The sequence below is a fragment of the Lacerta agilis genome, chromosome 9 (genome assembly GCF_009819535.1).
Source record: "Lacerta agilis isolate rLacAgi1 chromosome 9, rLacAgi1.pri, whole genome shotgun sequence".
Classification (NCBI taxonomy): Eukaryota; Metazoa; Chordata; class Lepidosauria; order Squamata; family Lacertidae; genus Lacerta; species Lacerta agilis.
Window position 1 is genome coordinate 2,025,983 of NC_046320.1, and position 19,501 is coordinate 2,045,483.

Here is a 19,501-nt window from a genome sequence, read left to right on the forward strand (position 1 = left end):
TTATTATTATTATTATTATTATTATTATTATTATTAGTCCCCTTGGCTCGGAAGTCCTATGCGGGGGACTGACCTGCACCACCTTAAAGCCGGCCCTGCCCTGCCATCTACCTGGTGGATTTGTGCTTATGTGGCCTGCTCTGAAATAAGTGTCCTTACCCACTCTTCTCTGTATCGTTCCAATTTTAGTATATGTGCTGCCTTACCCACTCTTCATGGGCTGTGGCTTTCATGCCCAGGGAAACACACCTTTCCTTACTCCCTTAGTGAATTATTAACAGCTTTATGCCTTTAGTTGGAAGCATTTTGTCCTGTCTCCCATGTCCTCCTAATTCCACAAAAGAAGCAGCAACACTTAGCCAAATCCTTCTGAAAATCAATAATCACAGCCAGTGCATTTTTCTGGGGGGACGCATACCCCTAAACATTTTGTGAATCTTTGTACTTTTGTCCATTTACTATAAAATGGTGATTTTCTTCAGTCAAAGTGAGAGTACCACTCAACATTTTTTTTTTAAGAAAAAAGCACTGATCACAGCTAAACATCTTTTTGTCAGGTCACCTTTTGTACCCAAGAACATCAGACACTGCCTCCATTTTGCTGCAGCAGTTTCCTTTGGTACATACTTGCCGACAAAGGTCCGTATAGTTAAAGCTATGGTTTTCCCAGTAGTAATGTATGGAAATGAGAGCTGGACCATAAAGAAGGCTGATCGCTAAAGAATTCATGCTTTTGAATTATGTTGCTGGAGGAGACTCTTGAGAGTCCCATGGACTGCAAAAATATCAAACTTATCCATCCTTAGAGAAATCAGCCCCGAGTGCTCACTGGAAGGACAGATCCTGAAGTTGAGGCTCCAGTACTTTGGCCACCTCATGAGAAGAGAAGACTCCCTAGAAAAGACCCTGATGTTGGGAAAGATGGAGGGCACAAGGAGAAGGGGGCGACAGAGGATGAGATGGTTGGACAGTGTTCTCGAAGCTACTAATATGAGTTTGGCCAAACTGCGGGAGGCAGTGAAGGATAGGCGTGCCTGGCGTGCTCTGGTCCATGGGGTCACAAAGAGTCAGACACGACTGAACAACAACAACAGACCAGGGGTCAGCAACCTTTTTCAGCTGTGGGCCAATCCACTGTCCTTCATACCATGTGGGGGGCTGGACTATTTTTTTTGGGGGGGGGAATGAACAAATTCCTATGCCCCACAAATAACCCAGAGATGCATTTTAAATAAAAGCACACATTCTACTCATGTAAAAACACGCTGATTCCCAGACTGTCCGTGGGCCGGATTTAGAAGGTGATTGGGCCGCATCCGACCCCCGGGCCTTAGGTTGCCTACCCCTGTACTAGACAGTGAAATGGACTTAATTTGTGAGGTTTGTTTAGTTTTTTGGTCTGTCTTTTCTACATATAGATGAATTTTAATTACAGTAAAGGTGGTGCAAAACATTCAAACTACTTCACACTGTGAAGAATTCATTTTCTGTCACTCCAGAGGGTAGGACCCAAATCAGTAGGCTCAAATTACAATAAAAAGGATTTAAACTGAACATTAAGAAGAATTTCCAGATGGTCCACTTGGCTGACAGTTGAACAGACCCCCTCGAAGGTGGTGGACTTTCCTTCATTATAGGTTTTAAGCAGAGGCTGAGGGGCTACCTGTGAGGGATACCGTATTGTGGATTTCCTGCACTGACAGGGGCTGCACACTTGAGGCCCCTCCCTCCCAAACCTATGATTCTAAGTGTTGTAGCATGGGGATAGTGATTCAGCAAGTGACTGCAGCTCTCTGACATAGCAGGCAGGAGACAGCTTCTTCATGTAACACTCTTTATTCAGGCAAACAAGACTGGGGAACTGAGGAGAGGCAAGCTACATTTATAGGGACAGTAGACTGGCTAGAAAGGATACATTTTGGAGGGAACAATCTCAAGCAATCACAAAGCTGCCTTTTGGTGGGAACCAATAAGACTGAGGATCCAAATGCAGCAACTTGAATGAACCAATAGTAGCTGTTCCTTCTGGAACAGGAAGGCAGTTACTTTCCTGTGAATACAGACAATAGTAATACAGATATGATAACCCTTGAATCAATACACAACACTAAGTTTATAAATACTCAAGTCAAAAAATGTGATCTAGTGAAATCGTATTCATGTCTACTAAAAAATAAATCCCACTGAGTTCAATGGGGCTCATTCCCAGGGAACCGAGGATAGAATTATTATAGAGTTGAAAGAGGCCCCCAGGGCCATACAGTCCGACCCCCTGCAATGCAGGAATCACAGCTGAAGAATCCCTGACAGGTGGCCTTGCAACCTCTACTTAGAAACCTCCAAGGAAGGAGAGTCCACCACTTTCCATGGGAGACCATTCCACTGTTGAACAACTCTTACCATGTTTAGTCAGAAGCCCCTTTCTTGTCATTTGAATCCATTGAATCCTACTCTCTGAGCAACAGAAAGCAAGCTTGTGCCATCTTCGAGGTGACAGCCCTTCAAGTATTTGAAGATGACCATCATATCACTGCTCATCCTTCTCTTCTCCAAGCAAGGCATATCCAACACCCTCAAAATTCCTCAAACGGCCTTCTTGCAACTTTCAATATAACTAAAAAACAAAATGTAAAAATATCCCTATCAATGAAGCCCAGGGTCCATCTAGAACACAAAGTATGCACAGCTCTCTGGATGTTGGGCTCTCACAGCTCCAGCCAGCATGTTCAATAAGGATGATGGAAATTGTAGTCTAACAAGATTGGGAGGGCCACATTTCCCCCATCCTTGCATTGCAGTCTCCAATGTCCAACAGTAGGTAGCCAAACTGTTTTGGGAAGTGCAAAAACAGGGTGTGAAGGTAGCAGCTCAGGCTGTTGTCTTTACTTTTTAAACAAAGTTATGTTTTACTGATTAAAAAACCCCAGAATGATTCTTCTTTTGATATAGCAAAAGTCTCCCCCCCCCCCAACTCTTGTGAAGCTGGTTTAACCTTTTTAACAGATTAAATGCAAGGAACTTGAAATTACCAATTAGTCGTAAGGCTCAAGTTAATTCTTTCCCAGGAAGGACAAACTATTTAAGGGCACTAAAGCAATTAAAACTTGAAAGAATAACCACTGAAAAGTTTTAATGGATATTTATGGCTGAAATCCTGTACAGTAATCTGGGAGTCTCATAGAACTTACTTCTGAGGGGTCATACATAGCACTGTTTTGTGCCTGATCAAAAAAATTGATTCAACTCAGATGATTAGGGAATTGGCCTGAATAGCCAAAAAAGAATTTATGCTATTTAGATTCATGTGCTTTCAGGTTACAAGGGTACATTTCCAGGAGTGCTCCAGATGTCACCCCACAACTAAAAATAGGAACATGGCAAGATACTTGTCAATAACCTGGAAAGGCTTGCTATGCCAATCTTTCTTTAAACTTCTGCAAATTGAAAAATAAAATATTTAAAATATTGAACTAGAAAGTAGACTCTACATTAAAGGTAAAGGTACCCCTGACCGTTAGGTCCAGTTGCGAATGACTCTGGAGTTGCATGCTCATCTCGCTCTATAGGCCGAGGGAGCCGGCGTTTGTCCACAGACAGCTTCCGGGTCATGTGGCCAGCAGGACTAAACCGCTTCTGGTGAACCAGAACAGCGCACAGAAACACCGTTTACCTTCCCGCTGGAGCAGTACCTATTTATCTACTTGCACTTTGACGTGCTTTCGAACTGCTCGGTTGGCAGAAGCAGGGACCAAGCAACGGGACCACACCCCGTTGCGGGGATTCGAACCGCCAACCTTCTGATCGGCAAGCCCTAGGCTCTGTGGTTTAACCCACAGCGCCACCCACGTCCCCCAAAGAAAGTTAAGGTTCTTCAAACTAACCTTTTCTATATATACATGGAGATTCTTAAGCCAATGAAAAATTCTATAGACAGTTCTGTACTCGCAGCCACTATTCATACAACCCTTATAGGAATGGGAGAAGTGAAATTGTATCATTACATTTTGTTGTTGTTGTTGTTCAGTCATTCAGTCGTGTCCGACTCTTCATGACCCCATGGACCAGAGCACGCCAGGCATGCCTATCCTTCACTGCCTCTCGCAGTTTGGCCAAACTCATGTTAGTAGCTTCGAGAACCCTGTCCAACCACCTCGTCCTCTGTCACCCCCTTCTCCTTGTGCCCTCCATCTTTCCCAGCATCAGGGTCTTTTCCAGGGAGTCTTCTCTTCTCATGAGGTGGCCAAAGTACTGGAGCCTCAACTTCAGGATCTGTCCTTCTAGTGAGCACTCAGGGCTGATTTCTTTGAGAATGGATAGGTTTTGTAGCAGTAATCAAATATGCTGCATGCACTTTCAAGAAATTGTACCACTTATTTAGAAGTATATCTAATCTTAATCACCAGAATAGGCTTTGTTTACGTTCTCAGGATGTCGATTGCATGAACCATATCCTACTGCATTGTTGGCAGTATGCGCAAGCAAGGGATCAACTGATCAAACCCTTACTAGCAAATTTGCTCCGAAAATCTGAAGCCTCCCATATTAAATACCTTCTGGAGGATAGGTCAAATGGCATTACACTGACCGTGGCAAAGTTTCTTTCGGAGGTCGCAAGAGACAAAGCCCATCGTGCTCTAGACATAACAAAATGACTACCTCGGTCTCTTTCGCCTGTTGTTTGGCTGTTTTAACTGTATCTTGTTTTGAAACTGTTCTGTGGGTCTATGGATTACAATGAAGATACTTGATTTGAATCTTAAACACAGGATATCATGGGCTGGCTGGACGCAGAGGAGTGATGGGGGGGCACCAGCTGGGGAACCAGCTAGGGAAGCCCCCTGGGGAAGGCAGCTCAGAGCCAGGGATTGATGGTGGGAAGAGGACAAGTGGTCAGAGGGAGGAGCAGACTGGGAGGGGGTGTCAGAAGCAGAAGAGCTGACAGGGTTTAGTGAGCTGGAAGAGACCAGGGAGTCTCCCCCTCCTGCTGCAACCAGCTCTCTCTCCCCCCCCCCCCATGTCTCTTAGAACATGAAGAGAAATGAACCAGGCAGAGCAGAGGGAGATTGTGCGCAGACTGCATGGGAAAGACCCTGGAGAGAAGTCCTAGTGGAAACTGGGGAAGCAGGGATCTTCCGGCCTCGCAACTGCTTCATTCGAGCAAGATCTCCTGGAAAGAGATGCTGAGACTACCAGGCCGGAGTGTGGTTTGTTTCCTTGAATGAAGAGTTAATTTCACTGGCCTCGATTGATTCGTTTGCCTTTACAATCTATTGTTCATTGCCTAAAAAGCTTACACCACAATTCTTCAAAAGGGGAGACAAAAATATGTCATTTGCAAGAATCTTGGGCAAATCACCAGTTTGTTGGACATGAGCCTGTGGACGTGAGCCAACATATGTAGTAGTAAGCAATTACCATTTCAAATGCATTTTGCTTCAAGTTATGTGCTAAAGAGGTTGAGGTGGCAACCCTATATACACTTGCCTGGGAGTAACTCCATTGAACTCAATGGGACTTAATTCTGAGTAAATATGTAAAAGGATTGCACTCTTAAGACATTTTTGACCAAATGTCATTTTACCTGCTGACAAACTCAGAACCAAACCATGCATCCAGGAGACACATTTCTAAAATATTTAAACATGCATTATTTATTTATTGTTTTGTTTTTCCTAGTTAGCAGACTCATCCTAAAAATAACCTGGACCTATGCATTATACAAAACATCATTCATTGCTCATTTATTGCATTCTGGGATTTCTAAATAACTTCACAGAGTAATTTAAGAGAATACAAAAGATTTACCGTATTGCTTTGGGCAAGACATGTATTAAATGTGATTTTTGGGTAGTAAGCAGCTTATTTTTCTTCTGTGCTATAGCTATCTGTGCTTTAGCCATCTGTGAAGGATAAGAGATCTAACAAACGTATTTCTGAGACCTCATTTTCCTTCCTCCCCACCATGACAACAAATAAGAGGCAAAATATCTTATGGGTCCTGTTGACTACAATTCCAAGCTGCCATATTTTTCAAACCAAGATGTTTGCTTCAATGAGTGGTATATATATTATTAAGAGTAGTACGTAACAGATGCAATCAGAACTTTAACAGTATTGTTTTATTAAGTAATAAAAAACAAAGATGAGTACAACCAAGAAATTCTCTGAAGAAGTGGGCAACACGTTTTACTGGTACAAAAGGACCCGATTCAATAAACAGCATTACTAGCTTCTTCACTTCACCAATTAGATCTGTATTTGTTTATTGAAAAACACCCATTTTCCCCACTTCAAAGTGCTTAAATTATTTATCTTTTTCTTTCTGCTCTTTGTCTTTCTTTTCACGCTCTGCCTTGGCTTCTTCCTCTTCATGCTTCTTTATCAACACTTCCACTTCTTTTTGCTTTAAAACTCTTATTACTGTCTTTCCATTCTCTCTCGTCAGGGTTGCAATCTCAACTGAAACATGAAAAATATAAATGACACATTTGAATATCCAAGGATTCTTTTGAAGTGAGTCAGCCAAAGGAAGAAGGTACAAGTTGCCCCTACAAAAAATATTGTCAATTTGTATAACTGACGTATGAACGGGACTACCTTAAATTATTAAACTGCCATTTAGTCAACATGTGTCCTCTGTTTTAAAAACCCACCAAACTAGAGCAAATATCTTAACTGTGGCTTCTCTCCAGTGCCAGTAGAAAACACTGAAGTACAAGACAAAGATAGGTTTTATGACACTTCAGCAGATATGGAAGTTCCTCATGTTTATTTTTATTAAATTTGTATACAGTGGTGCCCCGCAAGACGAAATTAATTCGTTCTGCGAGTGCTGTCGTATAGCGAAAATTTCGTCTTGCAAAGCACCAACGGGGGAAGAGCAGTTTGACGAAAAAAAGGGGGGGGAAATCGGCAATTTTTCCGTCTTGCGAGGCAAGCCCATAGGAAAATTCGTCTTGCGAGGCAGCCTTCCGCTAGCGAATGCCTTTCGTCTAGCGAGGCATTCGTCTAGTGGGGCACCACTGTACTCCATTCATCCAAACATCACAGGGCTGTTCAGAACATAAAATTTTCACTAACAAAATACTGAGCATGTCAGAATCCTTGCAATCCTGAATTTTCTTTAAAGATCTGTTTCCCTCACAGGAAGACTGCTGAGTGTTTTGGGGAAGGCTCAGGCTCATGGCTCAGTGGCAGAGCATCTGCTTTGCATGCAGAAGGTCCCAGACTCAACCCCCAGCATCTCCAGGTTGGGCTGGGAGAAACTCCTGCCTGCAACCCAATCAATGCAGACGGGGCTGAGTTAGATGAACCAGCAGTTCGACTGTATAAGGAAGCTTTCTACGTCTCCTATGTAACTATTTAAGCAAGCTTTATTATATTTTGTACATCATCTTGGGACGTAAGTGGAAGGAAATACAACCACCACCACCTATTAGGCACTGTTATGCTACTCATATTAAGACAGGGGGAAATCATTATGGATGATGCTGACAGATTAAATTATTTAATATGTCAAACATACAGAGCATTAGCGAAACACTGCCAACTTTGGCATTTATTAAACGGATACACACTTCCCAGAGGGAAGGGCAAAACCTATTGTGATGGCACCTTAATTTCTCACCAGAAAACATGCATTACTGCTCACCTTTCTCTGCAGAGAGTTTACTGACATCCATGGTTTTGTTTAGGACTTTGACAGCCAAGGCAAGGGCGGATTTCAAGGTCATTTCTCCCTCTTTGTAGTCTTGCTTTAACATTGACACAGCTGCCTGTTAAGGAACATAAACGATGACACTGCAGTTCTGCTGTGCCTTTATGTAAGACTAGGGAAGAGTCAAAGCCGGCAAGCTGATACTCAGCACAGACGTTACTGCTGTATGCTCGATTTGCAAAAAAGTTACGTTCAAAAATACAAAAGAAGTAATTTAGCATGAAAGATGACAAACTTACAGCACTGTTGTTTCCAATGCAGGTGGCTTTCCATCCCCCGTAGTTCCCACTAGGATCGCTCTGATAGAGCTGGAATCCATAATGCTTATCCCAGCCAATGTACAGCAGTGAAACTCCAAAAGGACGCTTTCCTGTTAAAACACAAGGTTATGAGTGATTTAAATTAAGAAGCACGATTTGCCAAGAGTCCTGCTTCAAAAGGGGAAAAGCCAAGACGAATGCAAAATCCTTTTTCTATGAACTAGGATTTAGTAGCTTGTTCGGAACTTCTGCTGCTTAAGATAAGCTCCTATACTGCCTCACCCCCACAGTTTCTTTCCAAGATGTGTGGAAGAACAAGGATGCCAAAGACCTATTTTTGTCAGCCTGCCCTCATGTAGTTTCCCCCTTATGTTTCTTTGAAAGAGTCAACACACAAGCATAAATAACTGCAAAACATATACAGAGTGATTAAGGTCTGACCCCCCCCCCCCAAAAAAAAACCTTTTTTATTTTGAAGTAATTATTTATTTAAGACAAAAACCTGAAATGCACTTTGGAAAATCAGACACAATGAACAACTCCGTTCAAGCCTTGCAATAAGGTCAATAGGCAGATTTCTTAATTAAAAAGCAGTGGCAAATTAATAACGAAAGATCCATGTCATCTATACCCCAAAGAGAGAATTCAGAGGACCAAAATACAACTTGTTCTGCTGGTTAATTAACTACACCAGACTGATCTGCCCTCTCAAGTGAGCTCACTGGAGCAATTCACCACTTGAAGAAGCCTCCCACCAAACCAGCAGCCAACACAGGAATTATTTAAAGCAGCCCCGTGTGTACACAGTGACGGTGAGTGCACATTTCCAAGGAGCTCTGCCTCAAAGTCAATTTTACTGTCTGACTCTGGGCTCAATCTATGCCAGCAGAATTAGAGCCAGCTGCTTACAGCCCGGCAGCAATAATTAAATTATTGGTGTTGAAAGTGGTGATTTCCTGTACTTGACTAGGAATCTGCCTTTTAGGACAGACCTCTGTATTCCAAGTTACTTTTATTTGTCACTTTAAAGATAAAAATGTTACCTCCAAATTGTGTATAAGCTTGCTTGATATCACACAGGGCTGTTACCAACTGCTCACAAGGAATTGGTTCTTGATACTGCAACAGATACCTAGAACAATTGGCACAATATTTACAAACATTTTATTTATTAAATTCCTAAACCACACCACATCTGAGGATCACAGGGCAGTTTACAATAGCACTATGTTTACATTTTACTTTCAGACCCCAACAGATTGACATGCTTGAAAACAAAAATTCCAACACCCCCCTCCCCGCCAGATGACCGGAGAGACTGGTCTTCTCAGTCTTGTTTTGATCCCTTTCACCTTTCCTTCAAGCATCTATCATAGGGATAGCTTCACTACAGCCTGGAGGACCTACATCAACCTGCACAGGGATAGTTAAACAGTACAGATGGAGACTGCTGCACAAAAAACCCAGCTTAGGAAAGACGCAGTGCTAAATCTACAATGTCAAAGCTCCCACAAGACTCATTAGAATAGGGGTGAGGAGCCTCAGGCTCAGGGGCCAAAAGCAGTCCTCTGGGGCTCTCTATCTGGCCCCCAGAACTCTTCTGGGTTTTGTACTATGAATGGCTTTGCCTGGCTGGATTGCATCCTCGATCTGTTGTACATTCATTTCCCTGCCCACCACTGGCACGTGGCCCTCCAAAGGTTGCCCAGAAGATGAAAAAAGTACCCATTCCTGCTCTAAATCCACAGCAATGCCTTTATATCATTACTTTTAATGATATAAATTAAAAGGATCAAAGAAAATCCAAATATTTGTAGGCAGGCAAGATTGTTAAGCGACTTAAAAGAACTTAATTCAAAAGCCAAGTCAGCACTCTGTAGCTGATCCGCTGGGACCCTAAACTGGGTCACAGAGCAGTTGAAGTAGGATTGCAAATAAGAGTACAGCCACTCTTATCTTGTGTCTTTTTTATTTAATGGAAGCTGAAACAAAGAAAAATTGGGGAGCACAGAAAGGGAAAAGGGAAAAAGGTAATCAAATCATTTTCATCGTCCAATTTCAAAGTGGATACATATCCTGCTGTCTTAGCAAAAAAAAAAAAAGGCACTGAGAGGACAGATTGTTCTGCTCCATCTGAGGTGTGATTAGATACTCTTTGACTATTCTATTTTTAAAGATTTCTAACAAGGCATGCAATTGACCCTTGCTTTAAGGGCAGCTCAGTCCCTCCCAAAATCAAACAGCTTTTCCTGGGATTTTGGTCAATGGTCATGAACAAGTCAAAGCGAAAAACTCATCCCACTGGTTTTAACATGGTTAAGTGTCTGGAATACAACTGAATCTCACCTGCAGCATCCATCTGCAAGCAGAACAGACTTCTGGTGGCACAAGGGGACTTCCCCCTTCCTCTCCTCCCTCCTGCATGTCTCCCAAATCTGCTCTAGAGAGTGGTGGTACACCCTAGAGCAGATCTGCAAGGTGGTACACCCTAGAGTGGGACGCAGGTGGCGCTGTGGTGTAAACCACTGAGCCCCGCAACAGGGTGAGCTCCCGTTGCTCGGTCCCAGCTCCTGCCAACCTAGCAGTTTGAAAGCATGCCCAAAGTGCAAGTAGATAAATAGGTACCGCTCCAGCTGGAAGGTAAACGGCATTTCCATGCGCTGCTCTCGTTTCACCAGAAGCAGCTTAGTCATGCTGGCCACATGACCTGGAAAAACTGTCTGAGGACAAACGTTGGCTCCCTCGGCCTTTAAAGCGAGATGAGCGCTGCAGCCCCAGAGTCGCCTGCAACTGGACTTAATTGTCAGGGGTCCATTACCTTTACCTGTTTACACCCTAAAGCAGGTGAAAGGAGAGAAAGGGGGAACTCCCTGTGCGCAACACTGGGTATCACCTCATATGCTTTAAAGTAAGGAACCATCAACAGATTGCTTAATCTCTGCAGACTAGGGCTAAAGACGAAGGACTAACAGGAAGGAAATCTCACTAAATACATGAAGTTTTACTTATGATAGGTTTGATTAGGATCCAACTACAGAACATTGGGTTTTTTTTGTACAGTCTAAACTAGCCTTTCCCAATCTTGGTTTCCTAGAGGCTGTTGGACTACAACTCCCATCATTCCCATCCAGCATAGCCAGGGATGAAGGGAGTTGTAGCCCAACAGCCTCTAGGAACCCAAGATTGAGAAAGGCTGGTCTAAACGATCAGCTCCTTTGAAAATGGAAATACTTCCATTTAATTTTTGACAGCAAGTCTGAAATCTAAGTCACACATCCTTACAAATATTGTCTTTATTTCAGAATTTACATATTAGTAACATCTTTTGATACAAGAAGAAAACAAGTATGTCTGGTGATTTTGACATACTGCTGGATTTTAGGTTCCAAGTCTAACATCAGTTGTCATGGATAAAGATTCCAACCATTCTTGTGATTTTACTATTCTCTCCTGCCTGCATTGTCATTTAGGAATCAACTTAAAAGTATTTATTGAGTCAGGTTTTTGATAGTTAGCTGTACATTTTAACGGACAGGGTTGATTGTCACTGCACTGTGCTTTAAAGGTTACTATTGATTTAATGATAACTTGCATGCCTGTATTGTGCTTGAAGGTAATTGCTGGCAGCGCTGGGCAGGTGGAAGGGCAGGGCAGAAGAATGCAAACACACAAACAAACATACCTTTGTGCAATCAGCCTCAGTTCATTCGTTAGCACATTGGCATCTGAAGTTATGCCAGCCACACTGCAAGCCATATCCCTGGAATATACAAGATCACTGTGTTTGACTGTGAGCTTCATGTACCATTTTATAAAGCAGAGGCACTATTTCATAACACTTAGCTCCAACCATGCCTATATCTTCACTGCACATAGTCATTACTTGAAACAGTTTGCTGATTATATGGGTTTATCAAATGACTTGTATTAACAAAGTGCATGTGCTTCTATGTCATCAAAACTAATCCACAAATTATCCTAATGAAACACACAGCTGGACTTTTGAAAATGAGTAGATAAATTTTTTTCTCTCCACTGCTCACATCGGATATTTTTCAACAATACCGACACCGCTCACAAACATTTTAAGAAGATAACAAAAAATCGTACACTTGGGAAGTCCAGATATGGACCATCCCTAAGAAAGGGCACCTGCCCACCCAGAGATGCATGAAGCGATGGATGGGGAGGCATAGGAATTGCATGGGTGCTCTTACTGGACAACAACAAACATAGGTGGACCTATACAGAGATGACAGATTCAGCATCAGATAGGGTGCACAGGAGGGTACACTTGAGAAGATGCACTGTGAACAATTCAGAAGTACTAGACAGAAATGGTTCACCTGCCAAAATTTCAACATAGAAACAAAGGCAGAAAGTGTAAACTGGATGGTAGGAAAGGAGAGCACTGTCCTAGAAAATTAACTGGAAACAGCTGCTAGAGGTATTAAAAAAAGTTTTGCTGTATCTGCTTTCTTGACAAAAAGTACTCTGCGTCCCAATACTGTAGTTCTATCTTGTTTTTACTAAATGCTTTTCTTGCTGAATTTAAGAGGGTTACATGATAGCTACTGTTTCAGCAGAAGGAAATCAAAGTAAGTAATTTAAGGAGTGGATTCAGGAAAAGAAAGGGTAGCCTAAATTGGTATGGAACCTAAACTGAATAAAGTTATATGGTAAAATGTTCCTTAACAGCACAGGGGAGTTATGGCTCCTACTATTGATGGCTAGAAGAATAATGGCAAGAACTATAGGGAAATCAAATATAGAATACTTTGTTCCTGAAATGCTACTGACTGTTTCTGAATTAAATGCATAGAAATTGATGGCAAAGTTATACATCAACTCACTACAGAAAAGGTATGTGAGCACAAGATTATTTCTGCTAGGAGAAAAATGTTGCTATGGCAGTAGCCCTGAGACATCTGTAAATGGAAGTTGAAAAAGGCAGGGAAACAAAGACATCAATACCTCATAATCTGAACTTGCAAAAAATAGGGAGCTGCCTTATATGGAGTCACATCACTGGTCCATTTAGCTCAGTATTTTCTACATTAACTGACAGTAGCCTCCAAATTTCAGACGGGTCTCTTCCTAGCCCTACTTGAAGATGTGAGAGATTGAATTTGGGGCACTGAGCTGAGACTTTTCCTCAAAACATTTATAATCTTACCACCTTTAAACAAATTCCATGAAAATTATATATAAAACATAGGGGCATACAACTTACTCATTGAGTTTGTATATTTTCTCTGAAAAAAATACTTCATCCAGAAGTTTGTGGATGTTGCGCCTTTCTGCTGCCAGCAAGACTCCATCATTTGCTAAAATCCCCAGGCAGGTGCCTGCGTGTCCAATGGCTTCCATAGCATATTCAACCTGATACAGGCGACCTAAGGGGATAATACTGGCAGCTGAGTCACATGAGCATCAAATTTCTTTCATTTGTGTCCTAGTCAGGGATTCTTTTGGTCCAGAACAAATATAGCATGCAACCCAGATTTCCCACAAGGAGAGTTCTACTCCAATGCTCTGCCCATTCCTCCTTTACTCTGCAGTCCCCAGTACCACCTCTCACACCTCTCAGGAGGATGCCCTGACCCTGCGGAGATGCAGGGGAATGGGCAGAAACCACTGTCTCACCCTTTCTCCTGTGGGAGCCTGGGCTGGATTGGGGTCTCCTCTGCAAACAGAAGGAATCCTTCCATTTGCAGAAAGCTCTTTCGGGTTCCAATCCACTTTGACCAAGTCCACATAGAATAATAAATAAAAACTGCCACTTTTAGAAATGTTAGTGTAAAATAATGGCATATGGTTGTAACTAAGGGTGCCCTTCATGCTGATGGAAGACTCTTTAATTCCGTGCAAAATTTTGCCAATGGAATGAGGGTATTTTAGCTGTAGTTCTTTTACCAATTTCCCATCCCCTCTACAACTATAACATTCAAAACCTGCTCCAGAGAACTGGGAGGTGGCCTGGAAGAATGGGTAAATATAGCTTCATTCCACTGATGGAAGGCTTCACTGGGTGAAAGAGCTTTCTGTCAGTACGGGGGACACATTTGGTTAAAACCCATAAAACTGACAGTTAAGATAATTAATATTCAAATGCATTATGCTCACAGTGCTACCCTGTGCATGTTTATCGGGAAACAAGTTCCACTGTTTTCAATGAGACGTACTTCCAGGTAAGTGTGAAGAGGAGTTTATCCTCAGGTGAACTGCAGTCGCTGCTTATGGCAACCCAGGAGATCAAATCCTTATGCTTCAGTAGACAACCAACCTCCCAAGGCAGATTACAGCAATGTAAAAATTGAAATATTACAACCAGTTAACCCATGGGTAGGCAAACTAAGGTCCAGGGGCCAGATCCGGCCCAATCGCCTTCTAAATCTGGCCCACGGATGGTCAGGGAATCAGCATGTTTTTATATGAGTAGAATGTGTGCTTTTATTTAAAGAACATCTCTGGGTTATTTGTGGGGCATAGGAGTTCGCTCATTCCCCCGGCCCAAAAAATATAGTCTGGTCCCCCACAAGGTCTGAGGGACACTGGACCGGCCCCCTGCTGAAAAGGTTTGCTGACTCCCGAGTTAACCATTCACGAAGCTCCATAACTGCCACCTTGGAAATAACATCATTTCATTTTTATCAGAGCAGCTGATGAGGACAGAAATTGAAATGTTGCAATGCAATTACCTTCTGGGGAAAATATTGTCGTTCGCGAATCATATCTTCGAGACTGCAAAGATGATTATTTAATTTACAAACCATTCAAATGATATAGTGCAACATCCATAGTACTTGGAAAAAAACATCTGGGTAGGTAGCTGCTAAACCTATCCACTGCTAGTTTTATCCTTCTGAACTGTGTGACAAGACAGTCTATTTGAAACTCAATGGGGGTCCTAGGCCAGCTCTTAACTCTACTTTGGGTCCCATGTCAATGCATGTTAAGAGGCACAAATTTCTGTGTCTGATCTATACTGTCCTACAACCCAAGATCACAGGATGGCTTACAATAAAAAAAAACACAAAATATATAGCATAACAACAAAAACCCCAAGTTTTAAACCCCCAGTTTAAAGGATCATAGGTTGTTTAATAAGCCAAAGGCCAGGGAGAAGAGTGATGTTTTTGCCTGATACCAAAGATAAGTAACAAAGGAGCCAGGCAAGCCTTCCTGGGGAGAGCGTTCCAAAAGCAGGGAACCACTGCAAAGAAGGCCCGTTTTTGTGTTGCTACCCTCCAAAGCTCTCATGGAGGCGGCACATGAAGAAGGGCCTTAGATGATGATCGCAGGGTCCGTGTGCTCCTTGAAGTACTGGAGTCCTGAGCTGTTTTAAGGTTTTATAGATCAAAACCAGCACTTTGAATTAGGTCCGGAAACTAATTGGCAACCAGTGCAGTCAGGCCAGGATCAGTGCAATATGCTCAAACTGTCTTGCCCCAGTGAGTAACCTGAGCGCCAAATTCTACACCAGCTGAAGTTTCCGAACAGTCTTCAGAGGCAGCCCTATATATTGCAGTAATCTAGCCTAGAGCCTACCAGAGCATAGAGAGCAGTAGTTAAGCCTGTCCCTGTCCAGATAGGGGTGTAGCCAGGCCACCAACCAAAACTGATGGAAGACACACTGCACCACCAAGGCCACTTAAGCCTCAAGCAACAGAAGTACCCACAAGCTGTGTACTTGTTCCTTCAGAGGAAATGCAACCTCATCAAGAGCAGGCAACCACCCATCCAAGCAGTTGTCAAAAAGGAAGGGGCAGTGACTCTTGGCACATAGGTCTATTGTTTCCCATGTTCTAAGTGCATGGAAGTCCCATAAATGAGCCCACACTTCTGATTTTCATAAAAACCTCATTTTTTATATTCTGAACAGTGAACAAAATTTTATTCTGCATATATTTGTGGACCTGTCAACATAGCCCCCCCCCCCATTTCATTAACCTTGTTTTCATACAGCTTGAGCCTCAATCTACTACTGGCTATCTTCTGTGGACACAGTGCTTCTAAACACAAGTTGTTGAAAACTGCAGGAGTGGAAAGTGCTGTTGCACTCATGTCCTGCTGGTAGGCTTTGCATAGTCATCTGGCAGGCTACTGTCAAATCAGGATACTAGACTAGGTAGGCCACTGATGTGATTCTGCAGCCTGTTCTTACATTACGCAATCTGAAAAACTGCTCCCGCCCTCATTGCTAATATATACCCATCTTCCACAGAAACAGGACAGAAACTCACCATGGTGCTTCTAGGCTGTAGTATGCTGCAAAAGAAAACAAATGGGTGTTAGATGGATCACACACAGGATTGCCAATGTTTTCCTGAATGTTCTGCAAAGCCCTTAACAACAAGCCAGTCTCATGGAAATTCCTACCATTCCTCCACGCCAAGAAAAGCTTCATCTGCTACATTTCTGAGAGAAAGATTGCCAGGACCAGTAAGAAAACTGGGAGCTTTAGTTGCATATACCAGTGACACCCCACAATTATCAAACACTGTGTTTTAGAAACAGCTGAATCATAGAATCAAAGAATTGTAGTGTTGGAAGGGACCACAAGGATCATCCAGCCCAACCCCTGGCAATGCAAGAATCTACTTACTTCGCCAAACCTTTAAACATCATAAAACATCCATATATAAAATTTCACCTAACGTGGGGCTTGAACCCACAATCCTGAGATTAAGAGTCTTATGCTCTACCAACTGAGCTATCCTGACTACAGTAAACCAGATGAAAAGACCTTGCACAACCTGGTATTTAGATTTTGTAGCATCAAAGGTATTTTTGACATCTTAAATACTAACAGATTTATAACGGCACAAGCTTTTATATATGAGTAGAGAAGGGAATATTTTCCAGCTACATTCAGTAATTATATTCTAGGGGAAGGAATGCTCAGCCTACCATGACCTGGAAACTCTTCCCTTAATCCCTGATATATGGAAGTTGTTTTTACAGTGGTACCTTGGTACTCGAATGGCTTGGCTCCCAAACAAATCGGCTCCTGAAGGCCGCAAACCCAGAAGTGTTCCAGTTTGCAAACATTTTTCAGAAGCCAAACATCCAGTGCGGTTTCGGGAGTCGAATGGACTCCCGGAACGGACTAAGTTTAAGAACCAAGGTACCACTGTACTATGAATTATCAACCCCCACCTCCAAGCAGCTACAGAATTACGAGAGTTAATATCTTCTTCTTTCTTCTTTGGCAATCACTCGTAGCTGAGTAAGATTGTCTTTCATGAACACTGTTTGGCCAATTCTGGATCCACATGTCCTTCCACAGTGGGGACATAGGTTTCTGGGTGGGAGTTGATCACGGTGAGGGTTTGCCAAGTGTGCCTTCCTCTTAGTATGTTTCTCCCGTTTGTCCTGAGTTTGAGCATCTTCAAAGTCCACAAACCCTTTGGTAAAGGCTTTGGAGCGCTCGCAGGCCAGTGTTTCCCAGTTGTCAGTTTAATACTACATTTTTTTTTAGATTTGCCTTGAGGGAGTCTTTAAACCTCTTTTGATGACTACCAGCATTACGCTTCTCATTTTAAAGTTTGGAAAAGAGTAGTTGCTTTGGAAGACGATAATCAGGAACCCACACAACATGACCAGTCCAATGAAGTTGATGTTGAAGAATCATTGCTTCAACACTGGTGATATTTGCTTCTTCCAGCACACTGGAATTAGTTCGCCGGTCTTCCCAAGTGTGTAAAAATGCTCGGAGACACTGTTGATGGAATCTTTTGAGGAGTTGGAGATGGCGTTTATAAGTGGTTCATGTTTCACAAGCATACAGTAAGATTGGTAGTACAATAGCTTTGTAAACAAGCATTATGATTTACAGTGTTGAAGGACTTACTCAGGTCAATAAACGCTAAATACAGGAGTTGGTTTTGCTCCCTGCATTTTTCTTGAAGCTGTCGAGTGGTGAAAATCATGTCCACTATCCCCCTAGAAAAAGGCATCCCCAAACTCTGCCCTCCAGATGTTTTGGGACTTCAATTTCCATCATCCCTGACCACTGGTCCTGTTAGCTAGGGATGATGGGAGTTGTAGTCCCAAACATCTGGAGGGCCAAGTTTGGGGATGCCTGCCCTAGAACGTCTAAAACCATTTTGGGATTCAGGAAGGGTAGCCTCAGATATTGTTCAAAATGGTTTGCTAAGACCCTTGCAAAAAAATTTCCAGCCGCAGCTAATAAAAGATGCCTCGATAGTTTCCACAATCCATTGCCTTTTTTTAAAAAAAGATTGATAATTTTGGCATCCCTAAAGTCTGCTGGGATCTTCTCTCCCAGATTTTTTCAATGAGCTTGTGAAGTTGTTGTTTCAAGTTCAATTCAAGAGTTAATATGACAATTAAAAACAACAACCCACAAAATGTGTTATTTCATTTTCCTAATCAACATCCGTTTCTTCCCACACTTTAAAAACATTTTCTTAACATTGCCACAAGACCACTTCAAGCTTTAGGTGTATTCTTGGCAGAGTTAATGTCCAAATGTGTGTACAGAATCATAAACGATCTCACAGAGGAACACAGGTGGCTACAAAGGAAAAGGATGGTGTTCTAAACTGAGACACCCTAGAAGAGTAACAGGATAGAGACCTCTCTCCCCCTCAAAGACAAACATTAGGGAAAACTGGCAAAATGCTCCTACTACATTTTTGGGAGGGGGCTGTGTTATTCCCCGACCTCCACAAAACTGCACTGTTTCAAATAATAACAAATGGATATACAGTACAGACAAAGAAACAGCAGAATCCCTGCCTCTCAACCTGACTCCCTCACGGGGGGGGGGGTTAATGGAGCGCGGGGGGGGGGTAACTATGCATGCCGCCCAAATGTAAGGAGGAATGGCTGGATCGCTGCGGGAAAGCTACATCTGTTGAACTCCAGTCTGCCACAAAGGTACTCCTAGAATCAGAGAAGAGCTGGAAGGGACCGCTGAGGGTCATCTAGCCCAACCCTTCCCCGCAATGCAGGGACCGCGGCGGGCTCGTCATCTCCGGCCTGCGCAAGAGCTGCACCGGTCGGACTGCGGCCCAGCGCGGAGCTCTAGGAAGGCAGAGGAACCTGCCGAGTCATCCCGGGAAGGGGCGGCGGCGGCGGCCTCTCTCGGAGGAACCTGGAGGCGAAGGCCGCTCGCCCCCGCCTGCTGTCGCTCTCCGGACCCCCGCCCGCGACGAGGGGTCGCGAGGACCCGCCGCCGCCGCCCGGACCCGCGAGAGGCCCCTCGGCACCCGCCAACCTCACTCACCGCCGCTGCCGCCGCTTTCCGAAAGCGGAAAAGATGGCGGCCGCCGCGCGCCTGCGCACTGCTGAGCAATAGGGGCGGGCATAGAGACGAAGGGCTAGACCGCCCGCATGGGTCTTCTCCCAGCTCCGCGACTCAAATACCATTGTACCCGTGGGTGGAGCCGGCGGAGACATTGCTGGACTACAACTCCCATCAAGCCCGAAGCGTCGCCTGCGCGAGCTGCGCCAGAGAGAGACGGAAGTATCAGGGGACGCTCGGGGGCGAGTT

General features: G+C 43.4%; 1 protein-coding gene across 1 annotated transcript; it reads right to left on the bottom strand.

Annotated features, from left to right (window-relative positions):
- Window positions 1-6,170: 6,170 nt before the first annotated feature.
- Window positions 6,171-19,326, bottom strand: PSMA4 (proteasome 20S subunit alpha 4). The gene is made up of 9 exons (XM_033160253.1): window positions 19,235-19,326; window positions 16,224-16,248; window positions 14,679-14,721; window positions 13,211-13,373; window positions 11,660-11,737; window positions 9,021-9,109; window positions 7,957-8,087; window positions 7,652-7,775; window positions 6,171-6,459 (listed from the first exon to the last, which is right to left on the bottom strand). Exons 2-9 carry the CDS (start codon window positions 16,224-16,226, stop codon window positions 6,305-6,307), a joined length of 786 nt encoding a protein of 261 aa, XP_033016144.1. The 5' UTR covers window positions 16,227-16,248; window positions 19,235-19,326; the 3' UTR covers window positions 6,171-6,304.
- Window positions 19,327-19,501: the final 175 nt, after the last annotated feature.